This window comes from Denticeps clupeoides, chromosome 10 (genome assembly GCF_900700375.1).
Source record: "Denticeps clupeoides chromosome 10, fDenClu1.1, whole genome shotgun sequence".
NCBI lineage: Eukaryota > Metazoa > Chordata > Actinopteri > Clupeiformes > Denticipitidae > Denticeps > Denticeps clupeoides.
Genome location: NC_041716.1, coordinates 9,947,262 through 9,966,839, shown reverse-complemented (window position 1 = coordinate 9,966,839; position 19,578 = coordinate 9,947,262). Strand labels below are relative to the sequence as shown.

At 46.8% G+C, this 19,578-nt stretch overlaps 1 protein-coding gene across 4 annotated transcripts in view; it reads right to left on the bottom strand.

Moving 5' to 3' along the window:
* The window catches only part of myt1b (myelin transcription factor 1b), a 30,135-nt gene extending 12,106 nt beyond the window's left edge, over window positions 1-18,029 (bottom strand). For 3 of the 4 annotated variants that reach the window (XM_028993281.1, XM_028993283.1, XM_028993282.1), the window contains exons 1-8: window positions 13,848-14,721; window positions 10,048-10,102; window positions 9,204-9,234; window positions 5,878-6,149; window positions 4,213-5,103; window positions 2,497-2,631; window positions 1,693-1,783; window positions 1,170-1,292 (exon numbers count right to left, since the gene is read on the bottom strand). In XM_028993281.1, the coding sequence (XP_028849114.1) occupies window positions 1,170-1,292; window positions 1,693-1,783; window positions 2,497-2,631; window positions 4,213-5,103; window positions 5,878-6,149; window positions 9,204-9,234; window positions 10,048-10,102; window positions 13,848-14,168 (1,919 nt within the window). In that variant the 5' untranslated portion in view covers window positions 14,169-14,721. Of the gene's footprint in view, window positions 1-1,169; window positions 1,293-1,692; window positions 1,784-2,496; window positions 2,632-4,212; window positions 5,104-5,877; window positions 6,150-9,203; window positions 9,235-10,047; window positions 10,103-13,847; window positions 14,722-18,008 lie in introns of those variants that run through there. The other variant, XM_028993284.1, reaches the window with a different exon arrangement.
* Between the last annotated feature and the right edge of the window lie 1,549 nt (window positions 18,030-19,578).

Here is a 19,578-nt window from a genome sequence, read left to right as displayed (position 1 = left end):
TCTCACCTGTGTTAATGAGAGGATCACTGAAAAAATCTCACTATGTCCTTTTGTGGCAAGGCTGAAATGCAGTGAAAATGTTTTTCTTTTTTGGGGGGATGCCAAAGAGGGATTTTGCAATTCATCTGATCACTCTTCATAACATTCTTGAGTATATGCAAATTGTTATTAAATAAAAAAGGGGCTGGTGAGTGAATTGTCCTCTATTTGTGCCATTATCAAAACTTTTGGCCACGACTTTATAATGTGTTTAGTGGCAGAATGTTTCATTGTTTTTAAATGACAATAACAGTTAAGAAAAACAAATAGTTTTCAAGCTCAAATGCTTTGATAGAGAACAAAATCAACCCAGCAGGGAAAAGGGACACTGAAACCCCCAAGGTAGTGAAACAGTCAGGTAGGAGAGCAGCGAGATTTTGGGATTGTAGTATCAGTGTTGTACTGGAGAGAGGGAAAGGATTAAAGAGCCCTCTTATCAGGACGGGACACATTTGCATTTTGTAAAGCATGGAATTTGTGCGCTGTTTTCCTGGATAGCGGTTCAAAGCGGCACTAACCCCACTAACAAATGAACCAGGCTCCCCACTCTGCTGCCAACCAATTAAAATGAGTAGCAGCTGGAGCTCCGCCCCCTCATGACTGTCAGAAACATATGTGGACATTTGAAAAAAATACAAGAAATATACACAAATTAATTTCTTTACAACACATATTTACAGATTTTTTTTTTCTTAGATAGTACATAACTGTATAAGCATAGGAAAAATTGATTCAACAAATACATTAAAATAAAGATTAAATTATATTATATTATATTCTTCATGAGTGTTATAATTAGCTTTTTTTAGCGTAATTTGAGAGGCATGATTGCAGTATGATGCTGTCTGCAGCCTCATTACAAGCACAAGAATAAATGAGGTTCGCTGCCAGACGCGACACTCCGAGAAGCAATCAGGCTCCGCTAATCAGATTCAGCCTTTTCCCCCTTTTAACCAGAATTGACAGTTCTGCTGACCAGTTGTGGGTAGTGGCACAAGTGCTGACGAGATGAAGTAGTGACGGAAAGGTCCAGACATGCTAACCGACACCGGAGGGGCAGTGGCAGAACCGTCTGTAATTACATCAGAAGGCAGAACGGGTTTATACAAGAAACACACGGAAAAACTGACCTGAGTACGCGGTCGGAGTTGGGGCTGCCTTTCGCGTGCTCGACTGGAGCGGGGGGCAGGTGCTGATGTTTCTCGTGGCTCTTGGACAGTTTCTCGGCTGCAGCTATGGGACAGCCTGACAAACTGGCAGTGAGGGCAAAGAACAGAATAGACAGGAAGATTGAGTGGACACACACACACACACACACACACACACACACACACACATTTATATGCAAGCCACAGTGAACGTGTTGTTGCTGACATGGCTCAAATGCAGAGTGACTCTGACACAGCAGCTGCCCACTTACGTTCTGACCCGTCATTTTGGAGATTGGGCTACAAAATAAAATTGCAATGAAATCTGTGTGTCACTCCTGAAAACAGATATTCCAATTGAAAAAAAGGGGGTCATTTTGTGGGCTCAGAGGTTGAAATGGTTAAGATTAAGTGTTCCTAGGTGTGATGAACAATGACGAATGCAACACACCCACCCACACACACACACACACACACACATATATACCAAAAGTGTGGGATGTACCTGCGGTGAGTGTTGCGGTTACTGTTGACGTGACCCTGTCCTGTGCAGCCTGGCGTGGGACACTTCAGAACATTCTCATGCATGGCCAGAACTGTGGCAGACACACACACACACATTTAACATTACATTTTACATTTACAGAATTTATCAGACGGCCTTATCCAGAGTGACTTTAGTTACAGGGACACAATAGTCTTCGACTAGCCGAGACTACCAGCACCTTTAAAAAGCAGTTGAAAACCCTCTTATTCAAAACGTATTTCAGACAAATCTAACACTTACACACGCACATGCGTACACACTGCACAAAAAATAAATAAATAATATCTATTTTTTTTCTTCGTCTAGCACTTAACAATCTCCGAGCATGCTCTTTGCTGACAAGTTAGGCCTTATCAGGGCTCTTAGTTTTTGTAAACTCAAAATCTATAGAATTGCTGGTGTCTTCCTCCTGTAAGTTGCTTTGGATAAAAGTGTCTGCTGAGTAAAGTAAAGTAAAGTAAAGTGGGGTTTTGAACTTGTGAACCTGTGTAGGTGTGCTACCCACTAGGCTACTACCACCCACACACACAAGTTTGTTAATGTACAAAAAAACTCCGCAGCCTGTACTTTTAACACCAATATCAGATGATCTCCCTGCAGACAACTCCTCCTTCAGCCGTCTTCAGCACATTTCCTGAAATGTGCACACGTCTGCAGTAACTCATCTTAATTCCATTAGTAAGGCGCTACTGTTAATCGCGTGCTTAAAAAGCAGATGAAGATAATGAAGGAGCAGCACGCAGCCGGCTGAAAGAAACTCACTCTCTGGCGGGATCCTGTCCTTGTGAGGGCAGCCGGACAGGCTACGATGGTGGGGATACAGTCCAGTCACATGGCCAGTGCCGTCACAGCCCGGCGTGGGGCATTTGATCTCACGTTTCTCCGGCCTGGAGGTCTCTGAGAAAAAAAAAAAAATCCAGGTTTTTGACATTACTCGGCTTCAGAGCTGAAACATTAACAACGTTAACTGTGGGAGTTGCAAAAGTGAAACCAAAATGTAATGCTATTAACCGACTAATCACATTCTAAAATATTGTTCTGCCAGTGGAACTGCTGAGTGCGACACTTCGCTCATTGTTGTACGAAAAGCCCTTCATTTATTTTCCGTTTTAATTTTCCAAACTGTTTCTAACCCCCCGATTAGCAGGCGTGGTGTAAATGGCACCATGCCACTCCTCAGCAAAACCGGCTGATTGAATTTGGCCCTTAGTAAATGGCGCAGCTCTGTACAGTTTCCTGCGCCGCACGGTGGGCCATGCAGTGCAGAGATAAAGCCCCCCGCGCGCACAGTTTTATGTTAATGCCGCTGCGACGCCTTAAAGTCAGACCGAAGGGAGCGTAATCTGTCCAGATTTATGGAACCAATCAAGGCTATTACATGCGATTACACACAGACAGTTTAATATGGAATTATGATCATTGGTGAAGAGCCCTCGGCCACAGTGGGGCTTATTGGACCTTATACTGAAAAATGGTGCTCATTAGCAGAGTCTACCAAAAGCTGCCCCCCCCCCTCTCATTTTATCTCAAGAGAGGGCGCGAGTGGGGGAAATGTTAAAGCCTCCCTCTGATGTGGCTCTCCAAAGGTCTGGCCTCTAAATAGAATGTTAAAATGTTAACAGGACACGTACCTCCTAATTAAAACCTGGACAAAGTGCAGCATGCACATGACAGAGCGTGTGGCGAGGGAGTGGGGGGGGCTTGCCGGGACCCCCGACTGAGCGTGCTCAGTGACATGAACAGTGGAATTACTGGGCGCCGTGCCAACGGTGAGAGGAACAACACACAAACAAAACCGATAAACGAATAAACAACAGCCGAACCAATCTAATTATGACCCCCCGCACTCACGCCTCCCTCCCTGCTTCTCGGCTAAGTTCCTCCCGGAGTAATTATGGGCCGTGTGACCGGTTTAGGTTTGGAAACCAATTCATTCCTCCCATTTATGCCCACTAGATTACTAAACAAGAAAAAAAGAGCCAGGACTCATTGATGTTCTCTGCTGTAACTAAGTAATTTTCACAATTTATTACAGGACTTGTTCTTTGCAATTAATTCTTATAAATTAATGTTTAAAATGCATGTAAATAAACAGAAAGATAATTAGCATTAAAATACAGAAATAAAGTAGTATTTGTAAAAAAAAAAAAAAAACCCCACAGTGGCCACTTCATTCGAAATACCTAAATTTCCTGGTGAACTTTTAAAGGTCTTCTTTCTTAAAGGATCTATTTGATAGAGCATAGGAAAGACCATAGATAAAGTTAAAGGTGGGAGGGGGTGTTGCGTTGGTAGGACTTTAAATACATCAGGAATATGGTTGGGTAGTGATGTCCAAGAAATAATCATGTAAAGAGCTGTTCTTTGACAGACATGGGCAATGTACATAATAGGCATCTCTAATAAAGTGGCCAGTGGGCACATACACAGTTTGGTACCAATGTTGTATCTCTGTGTGCTTCATGGGATGTCATGTACCTTTGCTGAAGTATCCCTTGCGGAAACTGTCCAAGTGCTTGCTGGGCCGATCGTCGAAAGTGAAGAAGCGGTGATGGTCCGGAAGTCGGCCCACCTCCCGTAGCCCCTTCACCTGCTCGGCCTTCAGAGCAATGGCCTGCTCCAGGAGTCCCAGGTTCCCTCGTGTCATGTCATACATTTCAGATTCATCGGTCACAGTAGAGCGTAGCGAAAGGCTGTCGTCATCCTCAGCTTCATCATCCCCATCCTCCTCCTCTTTCTCAGAGCCCTCAGTCTTGTGGGAGTATGGCGACTGGGCATTGTGGGTTATGTAGTCCAATGGTGATGGCATCCTGTGAGCCTCACTCTTGACCTCAACACTGTTATTGATGATGATGTCAGCAGGGCTATGATCCTCAGTCTCCTCTGAGTCATCTTCATCTTCCTCCACCATTTCCTCCTGCTGTGACTCTTGGCCTGTCCCTACCACCAGCTTCTCCTGGTGTGATGGTCTTTTTCTGAGTTCCTCACTGAAGTACAGGTGGTCAGACTCCTTCAGCTGTCTGCTCTCCTCTGCTGCACCCTCATCCTCATCCTCATCATCCTCATCATCATCATGGCTTTCCACCTCACCATTCTCCTGCACTGTTATTGGACTGTTGTATTTGTGGTTCCTTCCTAAGGCTATCTCCTGCCCTTCACAGTCTACTTGTTCATCCAAAGCCTCAGAACCATTACCGTTCCTTTCTGTGTCCACTGTGACAGGCTTGAATTGCAGGTTACTCTGGTCCTCCGACACCTGGCCCAAGTGGAGCAGAGAACTGGCCACTATCTGCTGATAGCTGGAGTATCGCTCTCCATTTGGGGCATTGGGCTTCTCTGTGCTGGAGGCCTCAATGATCATGCACTCCTCTGCAGAACAGAAGAAGAACCCTCATTGTCCATTTCTTCAGTACAATTCCTAATATGCAGTGCCAACAATGTTCTCAGTAGTAACACAATATCTCAATAATTAGTAAATTATCCATCACATTATATTTGATAAAGATTTAACATGGGAAAAATAATTAATTATTGAATACTATTAAACAAGGCTTAGTTTAGTAACCTGTAGAACTGGGTTGAAGAAAGGTTGGGGTGATAGCTTTCACCCCATTACATGTGGAGTGTTTATGGTGACCTCCGATTGAGGGAACACAGGCACCTATTAACACCCGGGTCGAATGGTGGTTTGGAGAACTAGCTCCATATTCCTATTATAAGAATACATATTTAGGAATCAAATTATAATAATCTACACAACCAGTCAAAAGTTTGGACGCACCTCCTGTGTGGCAGTTTTGGAGACTAAAATTGAGGTCATTTTGAAGAAGAAACATATTTAGTATTTTTTTAAAGCAGGAGAAAGCAAAGTTGTTTGATGAATTGCCTAATTGTACCTTCATGAGTGCTTTGTTCACTATTGTTCACTACCATCTACGTTATCAGACTTAAAGTGGTGGAGAGAAGCCAAGAGTGTGACATGCTGCCATCACAGCAAAAACTCCCTGCTTTGAAGAACCTTGCCTTGTTTGGTATTTTATTTCATGTGTGTTATTTTACAGTCCTTTGTCTTTTTTAACTGGTAATGTACATTCAATCATAGCATACATTAGTTATAGTCATCCTAGGAATCTGAAACCTCACCTTCATCCTCATCGTCTTCTTCTGCTTTTGGTTCCACAGTTTTCACCTCCTCCTCTAGCTGATCTTGTCCTTCCTTCCCATTTACGTCTTCTTCTTCCTCCTCCTCTTCCTCCTTCATCTCCATCTCCTCACTGCTGCCATCGCTGTCCATGCCATAGCCCTCATCCATTGCCAGTTTGAGGGGGTGGGACTTCCTCTTTGAAGTGGGTTGCTCTTGTTCAGCTTCAGCCACCTGTAGCCTCCTCTTTCTCCCTAGTGGACAGCTTAGAGCACTGCAGGGACAAAAGAGAGAAGAATAAAAGGTCAATAAAACAAACTATGCCGTGCCATAAAATAAGATGTGTAATATAAGTGTGTTATTACATATCCACATACTCATCAAAATCCATCATGAGAGTGAGCCTATAGTTTGGAATAGTAATAGGATTTAGATTTGCACTTGATGAAATACACCGCAGCTGCTGGAAAGGTTTTAACCAAACTAGAGTCCATCTGTGCCTTGATGTGATAAGAGAGGATGCAATGACGAGTGCTGACCTGTAGAGGGTGTCTCAACGCGATGCTGTCACAGCCATGCTTTTAACCATGGCATTTTAATTAACACGAGCAAGAGAAACACACAGACGAAAAAGAAAAAAGAGAGAGAGGGAGAAGAGTACTGAAGGATAGAATTCAATAAACCCAGAAACCGGGGTGATAGAGAGAGGCATGGAAGAATCTATAAACACGGAGCATCACATTCAGGCTGCTTAATGAGTACACATGTAAATAAACTGGAGCTTAATCAGTTTTCTGTGAGCTGGAGACACGGCTCAGCGCCTGGCCTATGGCCTTCTTGTGTGTGCGTGTGTGTGTGTTTTTGCATCAGAGAAATAGAGAAAAGAGACAGTGAGCGGAGAACCAGAAATTCCAAGGGACACATTTAATAGGACATGATGAGTAAATGAATTATTCTGTCTGCTAAAACCATAAAGGTCTGAGTTTATTCTTGCTTAACCATGACCCTTGTGTCACCAGTATAAACCAGTATAAATCTTTATCACTTAACACCCTCTCATGTCTTCCACGCGTTCTGGGTGGTTACTGCATTTTGTCAATGAAAAACCAAGTATAAAAAGAGGACCTGTCTATGGTGCTGATCCTAGATTAACTAAGGACTCTACCCGAGCATAGTTTAGAAAGCAAGAAGAACTTAACACTAAATAAAAAAACGGGACCTTTTAGTGTTAATGCTTCTCGACAAAACGAGGCTTAATGCGTCCCCTTTGATATGGATTCTGTGGTTTTCTAAGACAGAGAGAGGGAGAGAGAGAGATGTGGGGCGAGTGTTTGCTCTGTAGCTTCTAAAGTGAGGCTAATGGGTCAGGAGACAGAGGCTATTCGAGTGTGAGGGGACCAAGCAGCTAAGGCAGATCTTTAGTACCTTCTGTGTTGGGCATATTTCCCACTGACATGGCCGGAGCCATTGCATCCTGGAGTGGGACAGCTGAATGGGGTCAAAAAAATGTGTTCAATCATTTCTTTTTTTGGCTTGTTTTTGTGTTTTTTTCATCTGCTGTTGTCTCAGTGATGAAATACCAGTTTGAGCAATTGGATTCCAGAGCAAATCCTGTCTCCATCCCCATCCCCCATGGAAGACAGGAACTTTAGTTTCACATTGTAAATAAATGGAGATGACTTTAGCCTATAATGGGATAGACTGCATTCAAACCGAGCTGCTGTCATGTCTCGGGAAGCCCCCGCACTTCTGTTGATTTAATCAGGTTTTCATCATTTCAATTGTTGAAGCACCCCCTCCCCACCTCTCTTTCTGCGGCCCCCTTCATTACTCTCATTGGCTCCATTACAGTTCTCATTAAATCCCACGGCTGAATTTCCATCTTTAATGAAAAGAATGAACTCCACCTCACTTGCAGGCCATTCTCACCAAAAGATTTCTGATCAGTGATTGGAAGTGAAACATGGCCACTGTTAGACAAGGGATCCTGAACAAAGGACCATGGTCAAACTCCCTGTGGATAGACCAAGCTGTATCCCAAAAATGCTTCCAATCAGTAGCTATAAAATTGTTCAGAAAGAGCATATTAAAAAAGTGCAAAACACACAAAAAAGTGTGTGCAACAATAATTGAAATTGATTTCAGAAACACAGTCGAAACACATGCCAAGAATTGGCCTCTCATACCTCTGTAAACTGTTTTTATGACTTCCTATTACAAAAAGTCTGCATATGTAAAGCAGACTTAAGGTGAAGATCAGAAGTGGTGGAAATTTTTATTTTTAATAGTATATATAATGTCCATTTCTAAAAGGAGAGGGTTAGTCTAGCCATAATTCTGCATCCATTTAGGTAAAAAAACAACCGGTTATCAGCATCTTACAAAAGTTTTTACTTGCAGTTTTAAAAAAAAGTGAAGTGATTGTCATTGTGATACACAGCAGCACAGCACATGGTGCACACAGTGAAATATGTCCTCTGCTTTTAAGCCATTACCCTTATTGAGCAGTGGGCAGCCATGACAGGCACCCGAGGAGCAGTGTGTGGGGACAGTGCTTTGCTCAGTGGCACCTTGGCGGGTCGGGATTCGAACTGGCGACCTTCCTTAACCGCTAGGCCCCACTGCCCCCACAGTTTAGGTGAACAGTGGTTCTGTATATTACTAAACTTGCCCGCGCTTGGCCCCCAGAGAACCGCCTCACAGAGGACTGAAGCCCACATAAAGAGCAGGATGCAGCCACTGCAGTTTCACTTTAACCAGCAGCAGCGATCCATCTCAATCAGGACAGATGACCGTGAGATACCCCAGCGACCCTGAGCAGCCGCGCTTCCGCTGTCGCTGTCCAGTACGCTGCTGAGCGATTCCCTTGCACACACAGCTGCGTGAGAGCTCGCTAATAGCTCCGTATCCACGCCGTTCGCTCAATTCAGGGACCTTACAGCTCCTTACGGTGAAGGCTGCTCTTAAAACGTTACACCCCCTGCCGGGGCTAAACAGGATACTCCTTGCCAGTCACAGGCTGGACAGTTCCATTAGTTCCTCATGTTCGCTTTTCAGAAGATACTGGATGTCTGTGTGACCCCTGAACCACTATTGATTCTGCTCACGATCAGCGAGATCTTCATGCACACATGGATCCATGTGCCTCTCCACCAAAACAATGAATAAATGAATAAATATCATATTGGAATATTGGCAACAGAAAAAAAAAGTACGTCTGAGAAACTGGTGTTGATGGCATCAAATACGACATTTGAATTTGTCTTCCATTCAGCCAATACAGCAGCCTGAAGGCAGAGCCTCAATGTCCAAAACCAGGTTTTCTTACCATACGTCTGGTCCAGCAACCTCGGCAGGAACTGGAAAAGCAAAACAAAAAAAAAACAACAATAAAAAAATCATACATCAACAAATGCCGACAATTCCTAGAATTCCCGTCCTCATAGAAAGACGCATGAGCACGTTACTTAGGCGAAATCAACCCGTCGGAAAGCAGAAAACGCACACGCCCATCCCAAAGCAGCTGCCTCAGCCAAATCACTCCTTGCGAACGCGGGTTTTCATATACGTGCAGACTTCAGCACAAGCGCATGATTAATTGCCCGGGGTTAGTAATTGAGAAGGTGGAATTAGAAAGAAAAGGGCTGAGTTGCAAAGCGGCCTATTTTTTTTTCCAGTTTATTATTATTATTAATTTTTTTTTCTTTTTTCTAAATGAATGAACATTGAACAAGCCCACCAGACATTATGTGGAAAGAATAAACAGGACGAAAGTGCCGGGACCCCGAGAAACCAGGCCCCGGCGCTTTTTTTTTTTAATGGCCGTGGTGAAGCTTCGGCAAGCCGAACAGAAAGCGGTAAACCGAAAGTTCCATGATAAGTGAGAGATAGACTTTAACGCGCTGCGGCGCCTCTGTCCGGCAGTGTTTCTGACACTTTCATCATGCCAGCCGCATCTCAGAGCCAATGCCGGGTTGGGCCCGTTCCAGCAGGGCTGAGAGCTGCCACGCCACAGCGCTAACAACACATCGGCACAGACGATAAGCGCTGCCGCCGTATTTCTTTCTGAAGAAACCCTAGGCACCTTTGGTAGAGGCTGAGATGAGAGATAGAGAGAAAAGGAGAGGAAGAGCGTGCGGGGAGGGGAGGGGAGGGGAGGGTGGGCGTCTCACCTCGAGCTCCTTTAGACCGCGTGCGCGTGCGCTTGTCACCGGTGTCCAGACTCATCTGCAACAGAGGAAATGAGTCGTGTGGTCAGGACATCAGTCGCCAGGGAGGGGATGCCGTGTACACACACACACACGCCCTTTCATACACACTCTCTCCCTCGCTCTATCACTCTCGCACAACATGCACACGCCCGTACCGCCACAAACTCGAATGCATGTACGTTTTCACACAGTGCGGCGTGTCCTAGTCGACCCTTAGCGGGATTTCGTTCATTACGTGCAGGAGACGTGTGTGTTGGGAATCGGATTTCTGGAATAAAAGTGCCGCAACCAAGTGGTGTTGTTCGAAGGAGTTTGGGCAGAAGATTTTTCTCCCCTGGAGCAACTTAGGGTTAAGTGTCTTGCTCAGGGACACAATGGTAGTAAGTGGGATTTGAACCTGGGTCTTCTGGTTCATAGGCGAGTGTGTTACCCACTAGGCTACTACCACCAGGCTACTAGGCTACTACTACTACTTCTTTGTGCTTTTGTATGATTGTGGGGTGAGAATACTGCAACCTTGTCAATACTCTCAATACTGCACCTTGGCTGGTTTAAATGGTCCAGAATGAGGACGTTGGGTGGGTGAGAGCGGCCAGTCATCACCATGGGCTTCTCCCACGATGGCCAGATGTACTTGAGGTGACTTTTAATAATAATTTTAATAATGCATTTATCACTGACCCCGGCCAGTTCACCAACCCCCATTCATTAACAGCCAGGCATCAAATAAGATAAAAGAAAGGACTGAAAGTTGCACCCGTAACAACTCTGCCCCTGCGCCCCCATCCCCCTCCACCATCGCCCTGCAATTTACTGCACCTGAACAATCAATATGATTGGCTGCCGCCACCGCCGCCGCTGCCGAGGCAGTGTGTGGCCTCTGTGGAGGGGGCCATTTGCACCCCGGCGCTGCGTGGGGGTGACGGGAATAATGATCGTAATCCTAACCAAATAGCGACGACAATGATAAAAAAAAAAACAGCGGCCGGGGGGGAATCACTGTAATTCTTCTGCCGCAGTTTGCCGACTCTCTGTGCTACGGTGGCCCCGGGTTCCCGGGCATAAAAGAGCAGGTGTTGGCCCCCTTATGTACGATAAGGGAACGTGCACACACTCACACACACACACACACACACACACACACACACACACGCACACACTCCCCCATTTAGGTGCTCTTCTTTTAAAAGCTATTGGATGCTTTTAATGCACAATTGGGCCATTAGCTTTGATTACTGGACTTACAGAAAATCCCCCATCAGCCCCTTTGGTCCCACCCAGCAAAGGCCGTACATCCTTCCACCCAAACACCCCCCCCCCCCCATTTCTCCTTTTCTACACTTAGCATCTTTGTTGCAGTCAGCGGTGAAGTTGGCAGAGACACAGCAGAGTTAAACACGGGGGTCTCTCTCTCTCTCTCTCCAGCGTGCCCCTTCATCCTCGTCTTCATTAACTTTCCCTTCTTTCTCTCTGGCAGTGGAACTTCCTGCTGATAGACGACTTTCGCGAGCTGGGCTTGGCGGATGAAGAGCGAGCAGTGTGTGTGTGTGTGTGTGTTAGTGTGCGCAGTTCGAAAGGTCTGTGTGTGTGTGTGTGTGTGCGTATGGGAGGGGGGATGGGGAACTAAAAGTGTTATTCTTGCACGGAGATCCGGACGTACAGGTGCAAGGATGGCCCTCCCCTCCCTCTTCCTCTGCCCCTTTTTTTATCAGGGGGGGGTGGGAGCGCATGCAACAAGCCCGCTTTGTGCCCGGGCGCGGGGGCAGGGGGCGCGTGGATGCGCTCAACTCCTTCTCCTGAGGGCTGGACGGGTGGAAAGTTAGAACAGGGGTTTTGGGGTGATGAATGACCGGCATTCTGTCCAACTTTTTGCCTTAAATAAGTGACTGCCACACGCCACACAGAAAGGCCACTTTGTCTTCTGACGCTCAAAGGTCTACACAGACTGCGAGGAAGAATGAAAAGCTGGAGAAAACAAACAAATTGGTTCTTTCCCTGCTTTTTGAGTCGTCTCCACGGGAGAAGAATAAAACGGGGGGGAAAAAAAACTGAGCAGTTTACTTCTCTTTCACGCTCCCTCATTCATTTATTTATTACATTGACGCACGAATCAAAAAGGATGTGAAAGAGACTCCGTCGGCTTTCATGTTTGTGTAACCATAGCTACCCGGTGCTCACCGGCTCCCTCAAACAGGTGAGCGTACCACAGTCGTTTTTTTTTTTTTTTCCTTTTCCCCTTTTAATCCCCCCTTCTTCAAATTCCGCCTCATTTAAACGTGCACGAAGGCAAAGCCACTCGAACCTCACCACATCTCCTCATTTCTGGAAGATGTTACCGCCTTTTATTCATGTCCGCTCATCGGCGTAGTAGGAATGTGCGATGACGAAACGGCTCGAACAAAGTTCATCTCTTGAAAAAATTGTACAAAAAAAAAAAAATCCCATAATACATGTGCTAGTTTCAACCGCCAATGAACATGCCACCGTGCAAAGCGGGTACTAATACTAGTACCACTAGTGGTACTTGGAACAGTCAAGGGCTGAAAATGGGCCGGGAGTTTGACGAGGGCGGACAGGGCGAGTTGTGTGGGAGGGGGTGAGGTGTGTGGTTTGCGATACGAGCCCCCTGCAGGCTACGCTGTACGTTATTAATCGTGTCCCTCGCCCTGCCCCGTACGGGCAGGAAGCCTTTCTGACAGCTATATGTAAATTGCTGGCTGGGGGGGGGGGGGGGGGGGGGGGCAGTGGCTTCACGCAGAAGGTCACCCCTCTTCCCCCGGCGTGCATAAACGAGCCTTTTATTCATTTTCACATTTACAAGGGCCTGGAGACGCGCGCGTGCAGAGGGGCGCCCTGGCAACCACGTCCCGAGCTGCGGGGAGACTGGCGTCCCTGAAATTACCTGCGGACGGCAACGGCCAATTAAGGGGCTTCGATACTGTCGCTACGGCAATGGGCAGCCATCCGTCAAAGGCCAGGGCGGGCCTGGTCGCTGAGCACGTGCCTGTTTGTGTGTGTGTGCATCTCGTGGAAAGATTAACCTCGAACTGAGTGTGTGTTTATGTCACACACACACGGATCGGCGCAGGCCGACGATGCTAACAATGCTAACCGCACCGAAAGCCTCGCGAGACGCCACGCAGTCAATAAATCCACGGCTGCAGATGAGATCACCGACTCTGAGAGAGGGGGGGGGAGCAAAAATAATCTCTGAGGGGGGGTGTTATAGGAGATGGGGGGGGGGGGTCGCATCACCTCTCCCCTCTAACACTTTCCACATTCCCTTCATCGTACAAGGGAAGAGGGCTTGATTGAGGAAAGATAGAAAAAAAAAAGAAAAGAAAAAGATCAACACAGAAGACAATTCACACACCTAAGCAGAAGGGGGGAGGATGGAGGGATGGAGGGATGGAGGGGGGCTCCTTTTTTGTGCTGATGAAAGAACAAAAAAAAAATAAAAGCACCTCAAGGACGTACCCTCTAAAACTTCTTACGAATTTTTTTAATGAGAGAAGGGAAAAAAAATGGAACAATAATTAAGTCTGAACTGATCTAAGATGATAATGATGATGATATAATTCTCACTGTCAGTTATTATTAAAACAGTCTATTCAGATATTAGGCTGAAAACACTGACTATTGTCAATTAAAAACAGTCCATTTAAAAAAATTCTAGAAAAAGAGGGCGTGGCAATGAAGAGCTGTCCAAAAAAAAAAAAGGACACTTTTAACAGGCACCTGGTGTGTGACATGTCACTCACTTTGACTGACAGCCTCTTTAGCCTGAGTGTGGGTCTGCAGCGGCTGATCCTGTCGCCTCGTGTCCACCGCTGATTCACCAACTCGCCACGAAATTCATTCTCTGTGGGAGCAGAGTGGAGGAATAATCTGTCAGAACAAACCACAAACTCAGCAGCCGCGCCGGACGAGACAGAGAGAGAGGGAGCGATAGAGAGAGAAAATAAAAAACCTTCAACTTTAAACATCAGCAGAGACAAACGGTGAAAGAAAACACACACACACACACACACACACACGCACAGACAAACAGCAGAATCAGCAGAGGGAGATTCAGATGTCATTTCAAAACATCCCCATCAGCAAAACGCATCTCCGACCAAAACTAAAAGACGCACATATAAATATATACTTCCAATAAAATGAATCAATCGCCCTGGCAGAGGGAGCTCTACAAGACTCGGAGCTTCAGATGGGAGAGGTCGGTAGCAGCCAACAAAGGGGAAGTTGGGGTGAGAGCAAGATCTCAGCCACGTCTACAGGCCGGTCAGTGAAGGGAGACAGGGAGAGGGACAGAGAAAACAGAGAAAGAGGAGAGAGAGAGAGGTGGGGGGTTGCAGGCCTCTGACACACACATGAATTTCTATTAACTAGAGGACTTGCACAAGCACACACACACACGCACACACACAATTACCATATGAACTCTCATGTACACACACACACACACACACACACACACAGTGCCTCAGCTGGATTTTCTGTCAGTCCGCTATTAGAATCAATCAAATTTGCGCATTTTTATTGAGCTTTTAGTAGTTGGGAGAACATGAAGATGCGGGGTGAACTGGAGGAGGGGAGGGCAGTCAGTAAATAATGAATCATCCATAAATCAAGATTTTTCTTTTTTTTTTTTTTGCACTTTGCTTTTTTCATCTGGGTAATAGCCCCCCCCCCCCCCCCCCCCCCCCCCCCCCCCCCTTTTTTTTTACACTGCATGACAAGACGTGTAGGGTGAAATGATAAAAGAGCATCCTGATAAAACCTGATGGGAAAAAAAAAAATCCTTCAAAATCCCTCCCCAGTTCAACCCTAACACACTCGGGTGTAATATTCAAAAATGGCCATGACATCTATCACCGGGATAGGAGCCGGAATCGGACCACCTTTCACGGTCCATCACAATGGGACTCTCCAAAAAAAAAAAAAAGGGGGCGCGTGATGCAAACGTGATGCAATTCAACCTGCTCTGTGCACAGACTGCACTGATATGTCCTTGACTTGCTTATAACTTGCATAATGCATAATGCCCCTTTTTTATCGCACACTGACCTTGTGTTCGACATATCTACAAATATCTAGATATTTTCTTGAATTATGGTTGTATAATTCAAGATGTATGTATGGCTAAATGATACTTATAGTTGTAGTTTTTAAAAGTCCCATTTCTGACACTATCGCTCAGATCCCACCCCGCCAGCCCTGCAGTAAGACCCCGCAGACGCCAGAGACCACGCCTGCCCTGCCGTTTTGCTCAGTTTTTTTTTGGTGATCTTTGCCATTTTTCTCCAGCCCCCCTCCCCCCCTAATTCCCTCCTCCCCACTCCTCTACCAATCTGTTTTTGCTTCCTGACAGTGGGCTGTAGCACCGTACACCCATCTGTCCCTGGCTGGGCACACACACAGGGTCCCTGGAGCTACAGCGCAACGAGAGAAAGAGAGAGAGAGAGAGAGTTGGACTTGTTTAACAAGCCGTCCAATTAAGACTCAGCTCGCTACTGTTGTGCCACTCTCAAGTGCCACTCCATTCTCTCCCTCACGACCTCACTCCCTTCTCGGCCCGTTTTACCACTGCCCCCTCCTCCATAACGTAAGCCTTTCATTCACCTCCCACCGCTCAAAGCGAGAGCATCACCGAGTGATGTACATATACCTTCACGTGCACACTTACAACACACTAACCATAAAAAAACGTTGGATTCCTCATAGTTCGCACCTACTTTCACGACTACCGATTTGTATTACTGTTTAATCTTCATTTATATTTGCACTTCGCAGTAAGCTGGAGGTTTGGTCTTAAAATCTTTATCCCTCGGTGGATTTAACGGCATTTTCCCATTTGAGGATTTATTCCCAAACTTTCCAAGCATCAGCTACGTTATCCTCCTGAAGATTCTCCAGTGCACCGTGCTTCCTTCCCCCTTTATTTATTTGCCCCTACATGAACTATGACTCTAATGAAACCACCCTCCTGTCGCCCCTCAGCTGGGGACAACGTGCCTTTCAGGAGCGGGACAAGGCCTTGACCAGGGCCCTATTTTCATACACAGACCCACACACCACTCGTCGCCGCCTTCACTGGACAAAAACGAGTTTAACATTCAGAAATGTTTCGAGGCTCTTTAAAAACCGCGTATTAACGGCGAGGGTTTTTTTGGGGGGGGGGCTTCTCTGCGCTGAATGACAAGTGCGCAATTTTCGCGTTTATTGCCCTTCCCACGTCGCCGGACCCACGACGGTCCAATTCAACACAGGGCGAAATTTTACAGCCCCGGCAACGCCCCTAAACCGAGTCGATCGCCACCTCACCCATCTGGTGCAACTTTAACCTGTCCTGGCACAGATTTAGCACCAAAACTTTCTGTTAGATGGACAAAACACTGTTGGAAAATAAAACGACATACGTTCGTTTCGAAACGTTATTTGATTGGCCACTCTTTTCTTTTTTTTTTACTTTTAATAAGCCTGAAATGATTATATTAATTGCCATGTTGCCGTTGGATTCCCTTTTTTTTTTACGAACCGCACACGATGATGTCTGGTGAAAATGAGCAGTCAAGGGAAGCAAAGGCCCCAGATCGGGATCTCGTGGAAGTTATTAAGGAGGGCGTGGCTTAGCGGAGAAGGAATAAAAGAAATAAAAATAAAATAAAATAACGGGATCCAGTTGGGCTCCGCTGCCACTAGAGCCGTTGCTGATCGGCAATGTCTGCGGTTTTATTGTTAATTATTATTATTATTTTTGTAAAAAATAAACGCGTTAAACTGTATAGCGACAGAAAACGTCTCAGCAGCTACAAGTGCTCGTGTCGTCTCGGCGAGCAGCAAGTTGGTGCGTCTCCAGAAGTTCACGCAACTGGCCAGTCCCCGATCCGCCACGACCCCCACTCCGCATCCTCCATCTTAGAATCAGGTGCATTAGCACGCCGCATGCAACACAATACGCAGGCTGGTTCCAAACACACACACACACACACACACACACCGACAAAACATATATAAACAACCCAAATCGTTTAAGGGTTACGGGCGCGCTGTTGCCCTCCCCTTCCTCCTCCTCCTCCTCTTCTCCTCTCCTCACTTTTTCTCTCCCCCCCCCCCCCCCCCCCCCCCACCCTGCGCATCTCACTAGGGGCGTTTGACATTTAAAGAGAGCATCTCCACTCTGTTTTCTGCTGCGGAAAATCAAATGGCCACAGCCCCTCCTCCTCCTCCTCCTCTTCCTCCTCCTACCCTCCTTCATGCGTGCGCTACGCCCATTGTTCGACCTTTATTACGCACGGCTAGTATGGAACTAACTACGGGCAGTTCGCGTAAAATAAAACGAGCAAAATACAAAAAAAAAAAAAAAACATGTTGGAAGAGAGAAGGGCGCGATGCCACGGTTGTCACGCAAAATTTCGAAAGGAAGAACCCCCCCCCCGACTTTCCCACGCCGGGAGCGTGAGAGACGCAAATGCTATTTTAGCCACGCGTAAAAAAAATAAAACGAGAGAGAGAGAGAGAGAGAGCGGCGAGACCCGCAAAACGCTCGCGTCTCCACGCAAAACCTGCCGCCACGTCACGGGAGAAGCGCGCGCGCCATGCTCGGCGGCCGGCGGCGTCCCCGTCACTTCTGCCTCGCTCCCCGCCGGTTCCACGCAGCGGGTGGGGTTGGGTCAAGTTCGGCCCGCGTAAACCTCCACGGCTCCGTATCACTCGACCCTGCGCCGCTGCATTTCCACGCCCGCGTCGAGGTTCGACACGCAGAAGCGACTGAAGACGAGATTAAAAAAAAAAAAAAACCGGATCTATACGTTGCCTCGGCGGCCCACGCGGCGCCGCGGACGCGCGGGGTAGAAGTTGTAGAAGTTAAAGAAGTAGAACTTCTCCGTTCCCCTTAATTCCGATCAGCGCCGCTTAACCTTCACCGCCGAGGTCGGGCATCTCCACGAATCCGCGCAAACTCTTAATAACCCCCAACTGTACCGAATAAACACGTACACACGCACACACGTGCCATATTCTTTACACATGCACACGAACAGAAATGCAGGTCATCGTCGCCACGATCACATTTTACTGTCATTATTGTAGTAGATTGTTTACCTGAACAAGTGAATATTTCCGGAATCGTCGTGGCGAATAAAAAAGCATCAAGCTTGTTCTTCCTCCAAAAAAAAAAAAAAAAAAAAAAAAAACCCACTCAGTTCGATTCGTCGTCAGGCGGTTTGCTGCCAGATATCCCACATCCAGATTTTATCACGCGTGCGTGTAATATTATTATTATTATTAGTAGTATTTCTCTCTCTCTCTCTCTCTCTCTCTTATTTTACATCCAGTCCGGCGGCGGCGCGGAGCGCGGCGCGTCTCTCCCGATGCTGCCAGCGCCGAACGCGGAGCTCCTGACCGGGGCGCTAAACGTTACTTGTTTGTAAGCAGAAAACATGGCTTCATTTGCCTTTGTCAGCGAGAAGAGAAGAGGAGGAAAAAAAAAAAAAAAAAAAAAAAAAACGTAATATTGACTTACCTTTCCCTCATGAGCCATTGTCCCCCCCCAACCCTTCCCTCGCCACTCACCCCCCACCCCCCCCCCTCCGCCTCCTCCTCCCCCCGCCCTTTGCCATGACGTCACGGAGGCAGTAGTAAAAACCTACAACCCCCCCCCCCCCCCCCCCCCCCCCCCCCCCCCCCCCCCGTAATAATTCAATGGGAGTGTGTACAGATACTCGCGCGCGCTCTATTTCTTCTTCTTTACATAGGAGAGAGAGAGAGAGAGAGAGAGGAGGGGGGAGGTGAGAGCTCGAGTGTGTGTGTGTGTGTGTGTGTCTGTACGAAGAGAAACACCGAGAGAGACACAAAAAATCCTGGAAATGTTTTTTCTGAATCAAGTGCTGAAGGGCTGATGCAATACAAACAATAATATTAAGGAGAAAAGGATGGATGTAAAAAAAAGATGGATATGGATACATATCATATGTCTTATATTGGAAAAAAAAATCCATATTTCCACGAGTTACTGCACGTTAGACGCGTGTTACGACCTTGTTTTTTTTTTTTTTTTTTACTGCGTGCACGTTAAGAGCTGACCAAGTGTGTACTTTGTGCGCACTCGACTTTAATAAAAAAAATAACCGAGAAAGAAGGGCGCAGCGCGCGTGGAAAGTGTCACGAGTGGAAAAGGAACGAAGAAGCGTAGCTGCTGGGTCTGCGCGACACCAGAAGGTCCCCATTACGCGCCAAGCGATTAATCTTTAATGCTCAACCAGAAGCGTGCATATGTCACCCCCCCCTCCCGTCCCGGTAACGTGGTACGGTCCGCAGCGGCGCCCGCAACGCGGACGGAATTGATGTCTGCTCACGTCGGCACAGCCAGAGATGACAGCATCCGATAAAGGGGGGGTCACGTGACGCCCGCGCTTCCGAATAGTGACCGCTGCTCGCTGTTTCCCCTTCAGACTGAGAACCTAAAACTGAATAATAACACTGCAAACA